The sequence below is a fragment of the Puma concolor genome, chromosome E2 (assembly GCF_028749965.1).
Source record: "Puma concolor isolate L17-30 chromosome E2, mPumCon1.1.hap2, whole genome shotgun sequence".
Lineage (NCBI taxonomy): Eukaryota > Metazoa > Chordata > Mammalia > Carnivora > Felidae > Puma > Puma concolor.
Genome location: NC_141681.1, coordinates 51,705,058 through 51,720,049, shown reverse-complemented (window position 1 = coordinate 51,720,049; position 14,992 = coordinate 51,705,058). Strand labels below are relative to the sequence as shown.

Here is a 14,992-nt window from a genome sequence, read left to right as displayed (position 1 = left end):
ATGTTGTTATGTATTTTCTCTAGGCCACACCTCTACCTCCTGGGTCTTTGACCCCGCCCAACTACCTGCATCATTCTAAATTAATTTAAGCTCCACCCATATCTGAGCTCCTCCCCTTTTCTCAAACTTTCTGAGTAGTTTCTCCTGCCCCCTTTCCCACTCCCTCTTAGGATCTCAGCTCAGACCCTACCTCAGAGCGGTAGAATCTTTATACCCTCTCCTGAAAACCTCCCCTGGCTCCGCCCCAACCCACTCTGAGATCCACGCCCCCATTCTAGGTTCCTTCATCATTTTCCCTCCTGAGCCCCTCTCACTACCCTATCCTAGGCTCCGCCTCTCTGCCGCTAGAGGCCGCCCCCTCTTCCATCTAGGCCCCGCCCTTCAGACCGCCTTCCGCGCCTTTTCCGCCGGGTGGTATAACCTTCTAGCCCCGCCCCTTTCGTAGAAAAGCCACGCCCACCTCCACCTCCCCTGGCCCCTCGGTGTTTACCCGCCTCCCCCCCCCGCCCTTCCTCAGGTCCCGCCCCTCTCGTCCTCTGGCCCCGCCCCCGGCCCCGCGCTGCAGTGCCTTCCCAGCCGCGGCCCCGCCCGCCCCCGCCGAGCGGAGCAGAGGGCGGCGGCGGCGGCGGCTGCTGCTGGAGCGGCCCGGGAGGAGGAGGCGGCGAGGATGGCGGCGGCGTCGTGGGCGCGGCGGAGATGAGCGCCCGAGGCCCCAGGCCCAGGGCGGCGTGGCCGGAGTGGGCGGGGGTCCCGATGCAGGCCCGAGGAGGGCCATGGGGCAGGTCCTGCCGGTCTTCGCCCACTGCAGTGAGTAGGGGGAGGCTCAGGCCGGGTGTGGGGCTCACAGGCCCGGGTGGGCTCCTCCCCAGTAACCCCTCGGTGCCGGGCCGCGGGAGAATTGGGATGGGGGAGGAGGCGAAGGAGACAAAGGAAGCTCTCCCCTCCCCCCGCATTCTAGCGGCGACGGGGGCGACCTGACCCGGAGGACCTGAGTGAGTCAGGGAGGAGGTGGGGGGCACTGAAATAGCTGGCGGTGGGGGGGAGCGCCGGGCTCTGGGATATGGCGCCGGACCCCACCCAGAGATGAGGACGCTCGCCGGGAGCTGTCCCCTCGCCCTGGTGCTGGCCGCAGGCGGCGGGGAGGGGAGTTGAATGGAGGGGTGGAACCAAGATAGAGAAGAGGGATCTAGCCCCCACATCATCCATCTTCGCATCCCACCTCCGTTTTCTGCCCAGACTCAGAGGCTGCCCCGACCTCGCCCAAATTGTCCAGTATCCCGTCCCTTGGACACAACCATCCCTGGGTTGGGGCCAGGACTCCTGGGTCCTTAGTGGGCTTTACCACTGATTAGTAGTAACCCATTTCACTCCGAGCCTCTAATTCCCAGCCTCCGACTCCCCAGCTGCCAAAACGAGGTGGGAGCAGGGGGTATCTGATTTCGGTTTCCAAACAGCATTAAGCATCTCCTGTAGGCAAAGCCCAAGGCTAGCTCTGAGGGGCTAGGTTCCACAATTGAAACTGCCTTACCTGATCCCCATGATCTCTGAGACCTGATCCCCACGATCTCCGAGACCCCACTGAGATCTCTAACAGTCCTCGTCTAACATTCTCTGTCTCACACCCCTGTGGCTCCCACAGCAGAGAATTTCAGCATTCTCAGACCTAGCCACTTGCATATCTTAGGAGTTCAGATGCCAAAATTCCAAGAATTTGTTATTTCAGCATTTTAGAGTATCATCCCAACATTATAAGATCGTGTCCTTACCTGGGCTTACAAAGGAAGGCCCTACATGATCCCCACCACGACCACCACTCTGCCTTCGTCTCCCACCCAATCACTCTGTTCCAGTCATACCTTCACACCTCCCTGTTCCTCAAATATGCCCAACGTAGTGCCTGCCTCAGGGCTTTTGCACTGGGCTTTTTTCTCTGCCTGGAAGACTGTTCCCTGGACATCTGTATGGCTTCCTCACTTCATTCGTCTCTGCTCAAATGTCATCTTATCAAAGAAGTCTTCCTGGAGTGCTTGGCCGCCTCAGTTGGTGAAGCATGCAACTCTTGATCTTGGGGCCATCAGTTCGAACCCTACCTTGGTCGTAGAGCTCACTAAAAGAAAGAGAAGGAAAAGGAGAAAAGGAGGAAGAGGAGGAAGAAGAAGAAGGAGAAGAGGAAGAAGAAGAAGAAGAAGAAGAAGAAGAAGAAGAAGAAGAAGAAGAAGAAGAAGAAGAAGAGGAGGAGGAGGAAGGAGAGGAAGAAGGTCTTCCTGACCACCCTGTCTGAAATAGCACCCTCTCAATTTCTCTCCCCTCACCCTGCTTTATTTTTCTCTACACACGTAGCACCCAACATCATATATTTAATCCTGTGTTGTCTATCTCCCCCATGGAGTGTTATACGAGGGCAGGGATTTTGTCTGTTTTGTTCACATTTGTATTCTCAGTCTAAAACAGTGCCTGGTATATAGCAGGTGCTCAATAAATGGTTGTTGAAAGAATGAACTAACTGAAACTTCCTAAAAGTCCTAATTTGAAGATTCTAAGATTAAGACTCCCGGATATTTGAAGGCTGAGCTCCTGATAGCAGTATAGTAAGGTTTTACAGTCTGTATGCAGAATGTTCTAAAGGTCCTGTGATTCAAATATTCTAAGATCCCTTAACTCGGACCGTCCAAGTTTCCAGGACTGGCACACTTCTGTGATTTCGACAGGCTAAGCTTCTAAGAATCTTCGATTCTTTCCCTCTCGCAGAAGAAGCTCCGTCTACAGCCTCTTCTACCCCTGACTCCACAGAAGGTAAGTGGAGGGAGAGGATGTGAGAGCGGGACTTGAAGGGGCTCACAGTTGGGGGGGGGAGGGTTGGGGAGAGTGGGTCAGGGCCCTGCTTCGTGCAGCTTACGTCCCCCTTTGCTGACTGCAGGAGCGAACGACGACTCGGATTTTCGGGAGCTTCACACGGCCCGAGAATTCTCAGAGGACGACGAGGAAGAGACCACGTCGCAGGACTGGGGCACCCCCAGGGAGCTGACCTTCTCCTACATCGCCTTCGACGGTGTGGTGGGCTCTGGGGCGCGCCGGGATTCAGCTGCCCGCCGCCCCCGGCCCCAGGGCCGCTCAGTCTCAGAACCGCGAGACCCACCCCCTCAGCCTGGCCTGGGCGACAGCTTGGAGAGCATCCCCAGCCTGAGCCAATCCCCGGAGCCTGGGCGCCGCGGTGACCCCGACACTGCCCCTCCGGTAGAACGCCCCCTGGAGGATCTAGGACTCCAGCTCGACCGGCTGGACTGGGCGGCCCGGGGAGCAGGGTCCGGGGAAGATTCTGCCACCAGTAGCTCCACTCCACTGGAGGACGAGGACCCTGACGGATCGGAGGTTGGAGAGGCTGGGAAAGGTGAGATGTCCGAGGTTCTGGGATCGAAGCCACCAGGGGTGGGTGGTCTCTCCTCAGGGCACCTCCAAGGCGAAAGCTCACACAGCCTTCTCTCTCTAACTGCCAGGACTGGACCTGCAACACGGGGTCCCTCAGTCTCCGCCTCCGGCAGTCTTGACTCCGCAGCCCAGCCCTGGCTCTGGAACTCCCCAGGCGGGTACCCCGTCCCCATCCCAATCCCGGGATTCGAACTCTTGGCCTGATGAGCCCTCACTGGCCCAGAAAGAGGAAGAGCCGTGGGGGCCTCTGGAGCGGGAGCCAATCACGGGGCAGTGCCTGGATAGCACGGACCAATCAGAATTCACATTGGAACCACTCCTTCTAGGTAAAGTAAAGGTTCTCTTTTGAATCACAGAGAGGGTAGGAGAAATGGAACTTAAAGGGACCAACCTTGCGAAGGAAGTGAGGAGGCGGAGAAGAGGAGGTGTGGACGTTGGCTAGGTATAAACTCCATCCTTTAAAAAAAAATTTTTTTTTCCCGTTATCTAAGATTGCCATTGGCTCTTTATATAGTTCGCCCTCCCACTTGAGAAGTTAGCCCTGCTTTGAGCCTTAGGATTGGCTGATTGCTAAAAAAAAAAAATAATAATAATCATCCCTCTTTTGGAGTGCTCCTCCTAGAGGCTGACTTTGGACAGGACAGATCCCCTGGGGGGGGGGGGGGGGCGGAGAGGGGGAAGGCTGTCTTCTGGATGTGGCCGTGGGGCATTTATAAGTAAACTCTACGCCTTTTAAAAACTCTCCTCTTGCCTCACCGTATCCACTGGCCAGTGTAGACCCCACCTTTCTCTAAAATACGCTTAGCTTCCATAAACGCCATGGGTTGGTGATAGACATCACTGCTTTCGGGTGTTTACCAAAAGAGCCACCCCTTTTTGGAACTGTCCCCACCCCTGTGGAGAGCCATTGGCTGGGTCCAAAGGGGCCCCGCCCCCTATTCCCTCCCTCCGGGTTCCACCGAAGTGGGCAAAATACCTGAGAAGTAGCGGTGTCCGCAGCCTCTCACTCACTCGGAGCGGAGATGGGGAGTAAAGGTGGGCTTTCGGAGCGGGCTGGGGGCACTGGGGTTGGGGGACTGTGTAAATGGGTCCAGATTCTCTCTTATGTACCTCAAATCTGCCGGTATGTTTCCTACTGGTCCCGGATTCCCCAGCGCTGCAGGCTGGGGCTGGGGGGCTGTAGGGGTGTCTAGAGAGGGCGTGGAGGGAGCGTGGGGTCCTCTCTCCCCGGGGCAGAGGCTTTGGGGCCCAAGAGCAGGGAGGCCCCCTCCCCCAGCCTCAGGCCCAGGCGGTGCTGTCACTCAGGAGCTGGACAGGCCAGCACAGCTGTGGGCCAGGCCCCCTCCCCCCAGCGTGCCTAAACTTAGCCCCCGCCTCAGGCGACCCGGCCCCTCCTCCACCCACTGGCACAGGCCTTGGGGAGCCTGCAGGGGAGGGCCCTGCATTGCGGGTGGGGGGAGGCCTGCCCTAGTTAGAGGTAGATGGGAGACTATGTATAAGGAAGATACAGAAGTGAGGAGAGTCAGACTCTGAGGGGCACCAGTCAAGACGGGTCAGAGTTCCATCAGAGTGAGGGTGGAGGGGGTCTGGAAGGGTTCAAGGCTCAGATGGGATCATATTATTGGGAGGGCTGTTAAACGTTTAGATGGGCACAGTGAAACGTTGGAGGGGCGCCTGGCTGGCTCAGTCGGTAGAGAATGTAACTCTCGATCTCCACTCTTGATCTCAGGGTCATGAGTTCAAACCCCACGTCCGGCATAGAGCCCATTTAAAAAGAAATCAATAAAACGTTGGAGTCTGGAAGTCATTGGTCAGGGCTCAGGTTGGGCTTGTGAGGTGAGCTTAGCATCTCAGAAAGGAGTCAGAAATTTGAGTTAGGGCTTAGAAAGGAGGATGTTGTTTTATATATATATATATATATATATATATAAGGAGGATGTTGTTATTAATGCATTTAGGACTTAGAGAAGGGTGTTGGTGGGAGTCTCAAGCAGCTATCACTTTATACTTGTCAGACTGGCAAAAACCACCAAAAGAACAAGAATAACCATTGCTGGGCGGGATGCTGCAAAAAGATCACTCTGAAAGTTGCTCGTGGAAATGCAAACTGTTAACAGTTTTGCTCGTAAGCGATCTGATAATATTTACGGCGTTCAAAAATCCATAACCAGTCCATCCAGCCATGTCACCTCTGGGATTCTGTCTCAGAAATAGAACCTCCCTGCAGAACATAAGAACATCTGTAGAAGGCTGGTGCGTGCACCGCGGTGGAGGAGTGAGGGTTAAGAAACTAAGTGAATGACCCAGCAATAATACACGGTTGAATGAAATGTATGATTGTGCAGCCACACTACAGAATCTCATGGGGCCCTTAAAAAGAATGAACTAAGGGGCACCTGGGTGGCTCAGTTGTTTGAGTGTCCGACTTGATTCCCACTCAGGTCATGATCCCAGGGTTGTGGGAATCCAGCCTCAGGTCGGGATCCGTGCTGAGCGTGGTGCCCGCTTGGAATTCTCTCTCCCTCTTCCTCCCTCTGCCCCTCGCCCGCACTCGCACGCGTTCTCTCTAACTAAAAAGCAAAAGCAAAACCCAAAAGAAGTATATAGATGATTCCATTTTCCATAAATAATGACTAACAATTGTATCCACCCATAACATATGGGAGGGACGGAGACTGAGGGGACTTGCTACCTTGGGTTTTCCAGGAGACGAGGGGAAGCAGCTCCGAATCAAAGAAGACAACGGGAAATGGGGAAATTGAGTTCAGGCTCAGGCCAGATGCGTCGAGACGTCATGGTTCAGCCCCGAGTTGGGAAGGGGGAGGTCAAGAGATCAGCCAGGCCAGGTCCAAAGCCCAGCCTGATCGCCCCCTCTCCCTCCACAGTGGCGGACCTGCTGTACTGGAAGGACACAAGGACGTCAGGCGTGGTCTTCACAGGCCTCATGGTCTCCCTCCTCTGCCTCCTGCACTTTAGCATCGTGTCCGTGACCGCCCACGTGGCCCTGTTGCTGCTCTGTGGCACCATCTCTCTCAGGGTTTACCGAAAAGTGCTGCAGGCCGTGCACCGGGGCGACGGTGCCAACCCCTTCCAGTGAGAACCCCCGGCCCTTAACCTCGACCTCGGTCTGAACCCCAGTGTTGGGCGGGCTGACCCTCGACCTCAAATCAGGCGCTGCTCGTGACCCATCCTATTCGTGTTTCTGACTCCAGCCTCATTCTGACCCTGACTTCCAGCCCTAACCTCCGATCCTAACCTCTTACCCTGAATCCTCCATCCCATCTCCTGACCCTGACCTTGACCCTAGCCCTCTCTGGGCTAGGTCCTCAACCCCTATTTCTTGCCCTTGTCCCGGCCACAACCCTCAGCCTGGGCTGCTCCACACACTGAGTTGCCTTTCACCCCTTTGTCCTCTCAGGGCCTATCTGGATGTGGACTTGACCCTGACTCGGGAGCAGATGGAACGTCTGTCCCAGCAGATTGCCTCCCGAGTGGTCTCTTTGGCCATCCAGCTGCGGCATTTCTTCCTGGTAGAGGACATTGTGGACTCCCTCAAGGTGCCTCGAAACCTACACTCCCTCCTACCCCCTCCTGGGTTCCCACCATTCGCCTTGCTGCCCTTGGGGGGTAGGAGGGCCGTTGCTGGGTAAGTTCGCAACCTGGGGAGTGCCCCTAGGCTCTGCTGACCCTGACCTGACCCTCCCCCCCAGCTGGCCCTTCTCTTCTACATCTTGACCTTCGTGGGTGCCGTCTTCAATGGTTTGACTCTTCTGATTCTGGGTGAGCCGGGAAGGCTGTGGGGAGCAGGTGGGGAAGTGGGTCATTGGGGTTTGGTGGGGGGACAGGGTTCTAGTTGGAACTGCTAATGTCTTAGGAGAACCCTGACCTCCATTTCTGTGCCTACAGGAGTGATCGGTTTATTCACTGTCCCCTTCCTGTACCGGCAACACCAGGTGAGTGTGACAGGACCTCGGTCGGCAGTGTCCCAGCCAAATATGGGTGGTCTGATGACCCCCACCCCCTCTGCCACAGCCAGGGTCCTGTGGACGGATGTCCCTGTCAGAGACAGGAGGACCAATTGGTGTTTCTGCCCCGAAAGAGTCAGGGTGTGACTGACATGCCCCACCCCAAGGCAGGTGGCCTAACTGATGTTTTCACCCTGAAACTGCCAGGGACTGACCTCGAGGTCAGTATCCGGCCAGAGGACTGTTGTCCGGAACACTGACAGAACCAGAGGCTAACCGACATATATCCTATCCGGAGACAGGCAGACTGACGATCCCTTCTCCAGCACAGCTGACGACCAAGTGATACACGTGTCTGCCAGAGACAGTCCTAAGTCCCTCCCATGCCGGCATCATCAAGACTCCGAAAGTCAGTAACACTGTGAATTGAACCAGCATTTAAGTCAATCCACGCAGGAACTTGGCAGCTAACGCTGGTTCCCTCTACTCTCACCCGACTCACACACAGACGCACTCACGTAGGACTCACTCAGAGATTCATAGTCATGCCCAGGAAGCAGACTTACTGGCAAATTCTTGTCTACCTGACATCATTCCCCACGCAGAGCTTGGCCCAACTGACGGACACGTCGGCTCGAACTTCTGATTTCCGAGGGTATGGTGCTAGGTTTCGAGTTGAGTAGTGGACCACCTTCCCCAATTTCTCAAGTGGAGGTGGGGGAGGAGGCAGCCTCCTGAATGAACTGGGGAGAAGAACCCCTCCAATCTCTCCTTCTTGGTCTCCCCAGGCCCAGATGGACCAGTATGTGGGATTGGTGACCAATCAGTTGAGCCACATCAAAGCTAAGTAAGGGCACGGAATGGAGACGGATGGGCTGGGGGAGGGGGAAGCTTAGGAATTTTTTCCCCCAGATATTACCTATTCCTAAATCTCTTGGGGCCAATGCCCCCTCCTCAAAGGGAGACAGACAATCCCAATGCAGGCCATTAGGTGAAGGGTAGGGGCTGGCTTTGGGCCCACAGCTAGCTCCCCCGTCCCGATTTCCCCTTAGTTCTCAGATTCCTATGGGTCTCTTGCTCCAACCTGTGACTCCGCTTGCTTCTCCCTCAGGATCCGAGCTAAGATCCCAGGGTCCGGAGCCCTTGCCTCGGCAGCAGCCGCAGTCTCTGGATCCAAAGCCAAAGCCGAATGAAAGGGGTGTCTCTGCCCTCGGGACGCCTGCCCCCATCCCCCGCAGCCCTCTGCCCAACTCCATCTCCCTTCCATCCCCACCCTCCCGCCGCCTCCGCCCGAGCCATTTCCCGGCGGGTGTCTGGATCACTCGCACCAGGGAGTTTGTGCAAATTGCCTGAGCGGCCAGGACTACATTTCCCAAGAGGCTCTGCTCTAGGAGTCCAGGAAAGGCGAGGCACCTTGGCCGCGGCGCCTGCTGGGAGTTGTAGTTGCCTAGATAGGGCGCCCGCCCTGCACTTCCGCGACCCCGCCGCTGGAGGCGCCGTCAGAGATTGGTGTCTCCTGGACGCCACTAGCCCCAAAGCCAGGGCTTTGCATGGGGCCCAGGGGAGGCCTGAGCTTGGATTTACACTGTAATAAAGACTCCTGTGGAAAACCCAAGGCCTCCTGTGCTTCCAGCCTCCTCCAGCTTTCACCTTCCTGCACTGAAAAGCACCTAAGTGATATCCAAGGAGGAATCTTCCCATCTCTCCAGAAGAAGCTCCCTCATAATCTGTTTATATTCTGAAATGATTGAGGGGATGATGCTGAGAGACCCTCGGTCCCAGGGCTAGCCAAGCCTTTGACAGCCACTTTCCCTGTCTCTGCTCAAGGCAGACATCACTAGTCGATCCCCACACTCTGCCTGCGGGGCAGCCAGTCTCATCTGAGTCCCAGACCCGTGCCCAGCTGCCTTCTGGAACAACTCCCTCCACAAACACATCCAAACCTTTCCCTTGTCCTACCTGATGTCCAGCTCAGGGATGGCCCCTCTGCCACTTTGTCACCAGGCTAGAGACCTAGGTATGGTCCTGGATTCCTAGTTCCTGGCCCCCAACATCTAATAAGTCAGGAAGCCATGTCTTGTCACTCTCAAATGTCTCTCCTCCAACTTCTCTATTCCACTTGCCTTGGGACCAGGTAAAAGGCCCCATGGCCTGCCTGGGCCTCGGGTTCCAAAACCGAGGGAGAAGGAGGCAGGAGACTGGACCTTCTAACAACCCACAGACCTGGATTTGAATCCAGGCTTCACTACCTCTTGGCTCTGTGACCTTGAGCAAGTGACTTCATCTCTTGGAGCCTCAGTTTCCTCAAATGAAAAACTGTCACCATAACCGTGCCTACATGCAAAGCTCTTGGTACAGGGCCTGGCATATAATAAATACCCAGTAAACACAAGCTGCTTGTTAGCTGTGACATTGTTTCCAAACCTCGATCATCTCCTCACGACCTTCATGATCTTTCTCTCACCCGTTCTATTTTTCATCTAATATTTTCCTTCAAATTGGTTAATTAAAAATAAAACAAATGTCTTTTAAAAAAGAAATGTACTTCACCACCAAGGAAGTCAGGATCACTTGCCAGAAATAGAAGATAGCAGTAAAAATAAACACAAAACTATTAACATTTAAACTGTTTGTTCGTGCATCACCCAAAATCATCTCATTTGCCTCTAGCGACGCATGTCACATTTTAGGAGATAGATAATGATGTTACAGGAGTAGTAGTTACAGCCCCAGTCTTCGTGTGTAGGGGTTGCCTAGCAGCAGCTCTAGATACACACACACACACACACACACACACACACACACAGAAGGCTTAAGGGGGCTTCTCTTGAATATAGATTTGCCAGGCAGGGTCAATGTGTTAAATTTCCAAATGAAAAAATAGCGGGGCACCTGGGGGGCCCAGTCGGTTAAACGTCTGGCTCTTGATCTCTGCTCAGATCATGATCTCTGCTAAGGTCATGATCTCACAATTTGTGGGATCAAACCCCATGTGGGGCTTTGCGCTGATAGAGAGGAGCCTGCTTGGGTTTCTCTCTCTCTCTGACCCCACCCCCATCCCCAGTTGTGTGCGCACGTGCTCTCTGTCTCTCTCCAAACAAATAAACAAAAGCAATAGTTTTAAAAAAGCAATTTTTCTTAAAGATGCTTCTATTCATACTTTCCATAAGACAGTGTCGCTTTGTAAGAGGGACTGGTTGAAATTACCGAGTCCAGGAATGGCTAAAGCCCACAGGCCCATCCTTGACACCTGCACTAGAAGCTGGCAACAGGTTGGAGATTGAAACAGCCTTTATTTATTTATTTATTTTTCAACGTTTATTTATTTTTGGGACAGAGAGAGACAGAGCATGAACGGGGGAGGGGCAGAGAGAGAGGGAGACACAGAATCGGAAGCAGGCTCCAGGCTCCGAGCCATCAGCCCAGAGCCCTACGCGGGGCTCGAACTCACGGACCGCGAGATCGTGACCTGGCTGAAGTCAGACGCTTAACCGACTGCGCCACCCAGGCGCCCCGAAACAGCCTTTATTGAGTGCCTCCCAGCCTTTTATGTCCCTCTGCTCATTGTGATTCCTCCAGTGAAATCAGATTTCCAGTTGGGGAAACTCAGGTTCAGAGAAGGATCATGATAATAACCTTTCATTCATCCTACAAACATTTACCTGTCTCCAAACATCTGCTAAGTTCTCAAGCACTCTTTAGGCAGTAGGGACATGGAAATAAACCAAAACAAAGTCCATAGTTTTATAGAACCGCTATTCTAGAGGGAGGCAGACAATAAGCAAACAGACGTAGAACATGGCACGTGGTGATTGGAGTGATGGAGAAAAGTCCATCAGGGTAAGGGGATAGAATGAAGGGTCTTTGCTATTTTAAATGAGTGGTCAAGGGGGCGCCTGGGTGGCGCAGTCGGTTAAGTGTCCGACTTCAGCCAGGTCACGATCTCACTGTCCGTGAGTTCGAGCCCCGCGTCAGGCTCTGGGCTGATGGCTCAGAACCTGGATCCTGTTTCCGATTCTGTGTCTCCCTCTCTCTCTGCCCCTCCCCCGTTCATGCTCTGTCTCTCTCTGTCCCCAAAATAAATAAACGTTAAATGAGCGGTCAGGGAAAGCTTCACCAAGTGGTGGTATTTGAGTGAAGGCCAGCATGAAGGGAGGCAGTGAGTCATGTGGACGTGTGGAGGAAAGGAGATTCAGGCAGGGGATCAGCAAACGCAATGGCCCTGAGAAAAAAGTATGCCTGGTGCGGGCAGCAGGAGATCTAGAAGCCAGAAAGCCAAGTAAATGAGGAGAAAGGAGTAGGAGATGGGGTCAGAGGAGTGAACAGAACGAGAATATAAGGATTTGTAAGGCTATGGTGGGAACTTGAGCCCCAGGTAGGTTTCATATGGTCCGGAACGACAGTGTTGTCAAAGGATCAAAGGATCACTGACTTAGATTATAAAAGGGTCGCGATTTTGGTCTTAGCCATTAGGATTCCCCTGGGGGATAGGCTGTGTGAACTAGGGTTCGATACCATACGTTGCTAAGCCTTGGTTTCCTTGGCCATAAAAATATAGGTGCAGAAATTGATGATCTCCAGTGGCTAAGCTCAATGGGGACAGAATTGCTGTCATTACGCTGTCTAGGACGGTGCCTGGGGCTTAGTAGGCGCTCAATAAATAGCTGAACGAACAGGGCTCCGTAGGTCGTTGAAATTCCTCAAAGGAACAGCAGGTGTCGCACCAGCTCTATAACCGCCTCGCCGGCGTCTCGGGCTGGGGTAAGTCAAACTCTAGCTGGCATTCGTTCACTCGAATTCGGATTTTTTCGGGGAAGAGTCTTCTGAAAGCCGAATTATGAGTTTCTCCTCTTAAAAACAAAACCAAAAACAAGAACAAAAAAAACCTCTCACTTGGAAAAAGGGGCTTCTGGCCCTTTAACACCTAGAAGTAAGTGGGCCGCGTCCTCGAACACCGCTTCCCAGAATGCGCGGCGCTATGCAAATGAAGATGGTTTCCAAAGGGAGGATGATTCGTGCCATGTAAGAGAAAGGTAACATTCTGGAAGGATATGTGCCCTAGCCGGGGAGAATTTATAGATACCAGAATCAACAATCTCACACCAGCCTAAAGTATGTGACCATAAGTCTAAAAAGATATGGATTCTTGGGTTTTATATAGCTGTGTGGAGGAGCGTGCGTCTTGCCCGGATGATCCTCAGTGGTCTGGGGTGCAGGCTTCAAACCTGTAGCTGTCTAGCGACAGAGTGGTTCAATTCCACCTTTCGGGCGGCAACGACTTCCGTTTTACTCACTTCAAACTGGATACTAGAACGGGCTATCAAGAGAACATCCCTCTACCCGGTGCCTAAAAATATCACTGCAACCCTCTGCCTCACAGTTTTAACTTTCAGCACGCGGGTCTCTTCCTACGGTTACACTTTTGCCGGCTCTCTCCCTTATCACCTGCTTATTCCTCAGTCAGTCATTTGCTCACACATGTATTTATTAATCGGTCAAATATTCATTCATTCATTCATTCATTCATTCATTTGACAAGTATTTGCTGGGTGTCAGGTCCTGCACTGGGCAGTGCTGGCGACACAGAGCTGATGGCAGTCCCGGTTCTGGTGCTCCCAGTCCAGTGAAGGAGACAAACAGTAAGTAATCATTAATTACACATTTACTGAACAGCTACAAAGATGCCAACTACTGAGAAGGCAAGTAATGAACTTAGAGGCCATCTAGGAAGGAGACCTGGGTTCGGGTGAGGCGTCAGGGTGATATTTGGGCAGATCCCTGAAGGATGAGCAAGGATTAGCCAAGGGAAGGCGGGGATATCCCAGGGCAGGGATCAAGGTGGCCCCAACGCAGTGAGGATGGTGATATTTGCACCTTCACTCTGCACTCGGTATTGGCATGCATGAGCTCACTGACTCCTCATAGCCCCATTCTGCTGCCGAGAAAACTGAGGTCTAGAGAGATGAAGTCTCTTGTCCAAGGTCACCCAGCTTTGGTAGGCCTCCAGCCCCGGGCCTCTCAGACCGCTGGCCCATGCTAGTCACCACTGCCCTGTTCTTTCTCAAGCTAGCTTTTCACCATGTCCTGTCTATTCTGCCTCCTAATGTCTTTTCCGTCCTTTCCTCCTATCTCGTAGCCCTGCCCCTGTTCTGGGCTTCCCCAGCAGCACACACGGGTGTCCCCGCCTAGCCCGGGTCTCCTGCCCCTGTCTTGCCCCTTTGCCAACTACCCTCAGCTTGGTGGTTAGAGCAGTCTTCCTACAGGACTCCTAGGTGGCTCAGTCAGAAGAGCATATGACCCCTGATCTTGGGGTCTTGAGTTCCAGCCCCAGATTGGGTGTAGAGATTATTTAAGTAAATAAATATTTTTTAAAAAAGAAAAGAAAAGAAAAAAATCAAGCAAGCAAGGAACGGGGCACCTGGGTGGTTCAGTGGATTAAGTGTCTGGCTCTTGACTTTGGCTCGAGTCATGATCTCATGGTCTGTGAGCCAGAGCCCCATGTCGGGCTCCCTGCTGACAGCTCAGAGCCTGGAGTCTGCTTTGGATTCTGTGTCTCCCTCTCTGTCTTTGCCGGCTCTGTGTGTGTGTGTGTGTGTGTGTGTGTCTCTCTCAATAGGAAATAAACATTGAAAATTTTTTGAAAATGAAAGAAAGAAAGGAAGGAGGAAAGAAAGAAAGAAAGAAAAAGAAAGGAAAGAAAGAAAGAGATAGAAAGAAAGAAGAAAGAAAAAGAAAGGAAAGAGAAAGAAAGAAAGAAAGAAAGAAAGAAAGAAAGAAAGAGACAGGAAAGAACGAAAGAATCAAAGAAACAGAAAGAAAGAAAGAAAGAAAGAAAGAAGAAAGAAAGAAAGAAAGAAAGTGGTCTTCCTAAAGCACAAACCCGCCCCTACCCTTCTTGTGCTCAAAACCTGCCATGACTCACCCCCCCACCACCACCCCACCACCACCCCCCGGTGGCTTCAGGAGAAGATCTAAATTCTTAGTCTGAAATTTAAGACTGCAGAATCGTGTCTTCGCTAAGTGGCTTGCTTCTCTACACTTTTTCCTCCAGCCACTGTGAACCTCTACCTCCCTCAACGTATCAAGCCCTGTCCGCACTAACTGTCCTGTGTGCACACTGCGTCTTTTTCTATCCCCTTCTATGTCCTCTGTTCAGCCTCCAGGACTCAGCTCAGCTGTTCTCCTCACGGAAGTCTTTCCTGACTCCCAGATCAGGTTCCGCGCCCCATGGTTTCCCCCAACCCTGTGCGCTTTGGATCATCCCCGAGAGGTCTGTGTCCCTCACTGGCCTGGGAACCTTAGGAGGGGAGAGCCTGGCGCTGTCTCAGTCCCAGCAGTGTCTCCGGCCCTCCCGGCACCGGGCTGGGCACGCAGTAGGTATTTGGCAAATGCTTCAAATTGATTAATAAATTTAGGGATTCCATCACGACAACTTCTGCTTATTCCTTTACGAAGGCATCTGAATGACCTATGGCCCCTCACTTAATTCCCAGAGTACTTGCTGCTTGCAAATAAGATAGGGCTTGAATTTTGCACTGGGGATGGCTCATCTATTTTGGGTTCAATTTTAGGTGGGCCCCTGCACGTTCAAAAATGAAAAA

At 53.1% G+C, this 14,992-nt stretch overlaps 1 protein-coding gene and 1 non-coding gene across 3 annotated transcripts; both read left to right on the top strand.

The window, feature by feature from the left end:
- The first annotated feature begins 606 nt into the window (after positions 1-606).
- Positions 607-9,006, top strand: RTN2 (reticulon 2). 2 transcript variants are annotated; one of them, XM_025914257.2, is made up of 10 exons: positions 607-807; positions 2,749-2,793; positions 2,918-3,388; positions 3,495-3,752; positions 6,312-6,519; positions 6,845-6,983; positions 7,137-7,206; positions 7,333-7,379; positions 8,180-8,238; positions 8,503-9,006. In XM_025914257.2, exons 1-10 carry the CDS (start codon positions 774-776, stop codon positions 8,582-8,584), a joined length of 1,413 nt encoding a protein of 470 aa, XP_025770042.2. In that variant the 5' UTR covers positions 607-773; the 3' UTR covers positions 8,585-9,006. The 2 variants fall into 2 exon arrangements, with proteins under 2 accessions (XP_025770042.2, XP_086546238.1); XM_086690112.1 differs by lacking the exons at positions 607-807; positions 2,749-2,793; positions 2,918-3,388; positions 3,495-3,752 and adding an exon at positions 4,343-4,461.
- Positions 9,007-12,575: 3,569 nt separating this feature from the next.
- TRNASTOP-UCA (transfer RNA opal suppressor (anticodon UCA)) lies at positions 12,576-12,662 on the top strand. Its single transcript has one exon. It is a non-coding gene; the product is annotated as a tRNA-Sec (tRNA).
- The last annotated feature ends 2,330 nt before the right edge of the window (positions 12,663-14,992 follow it).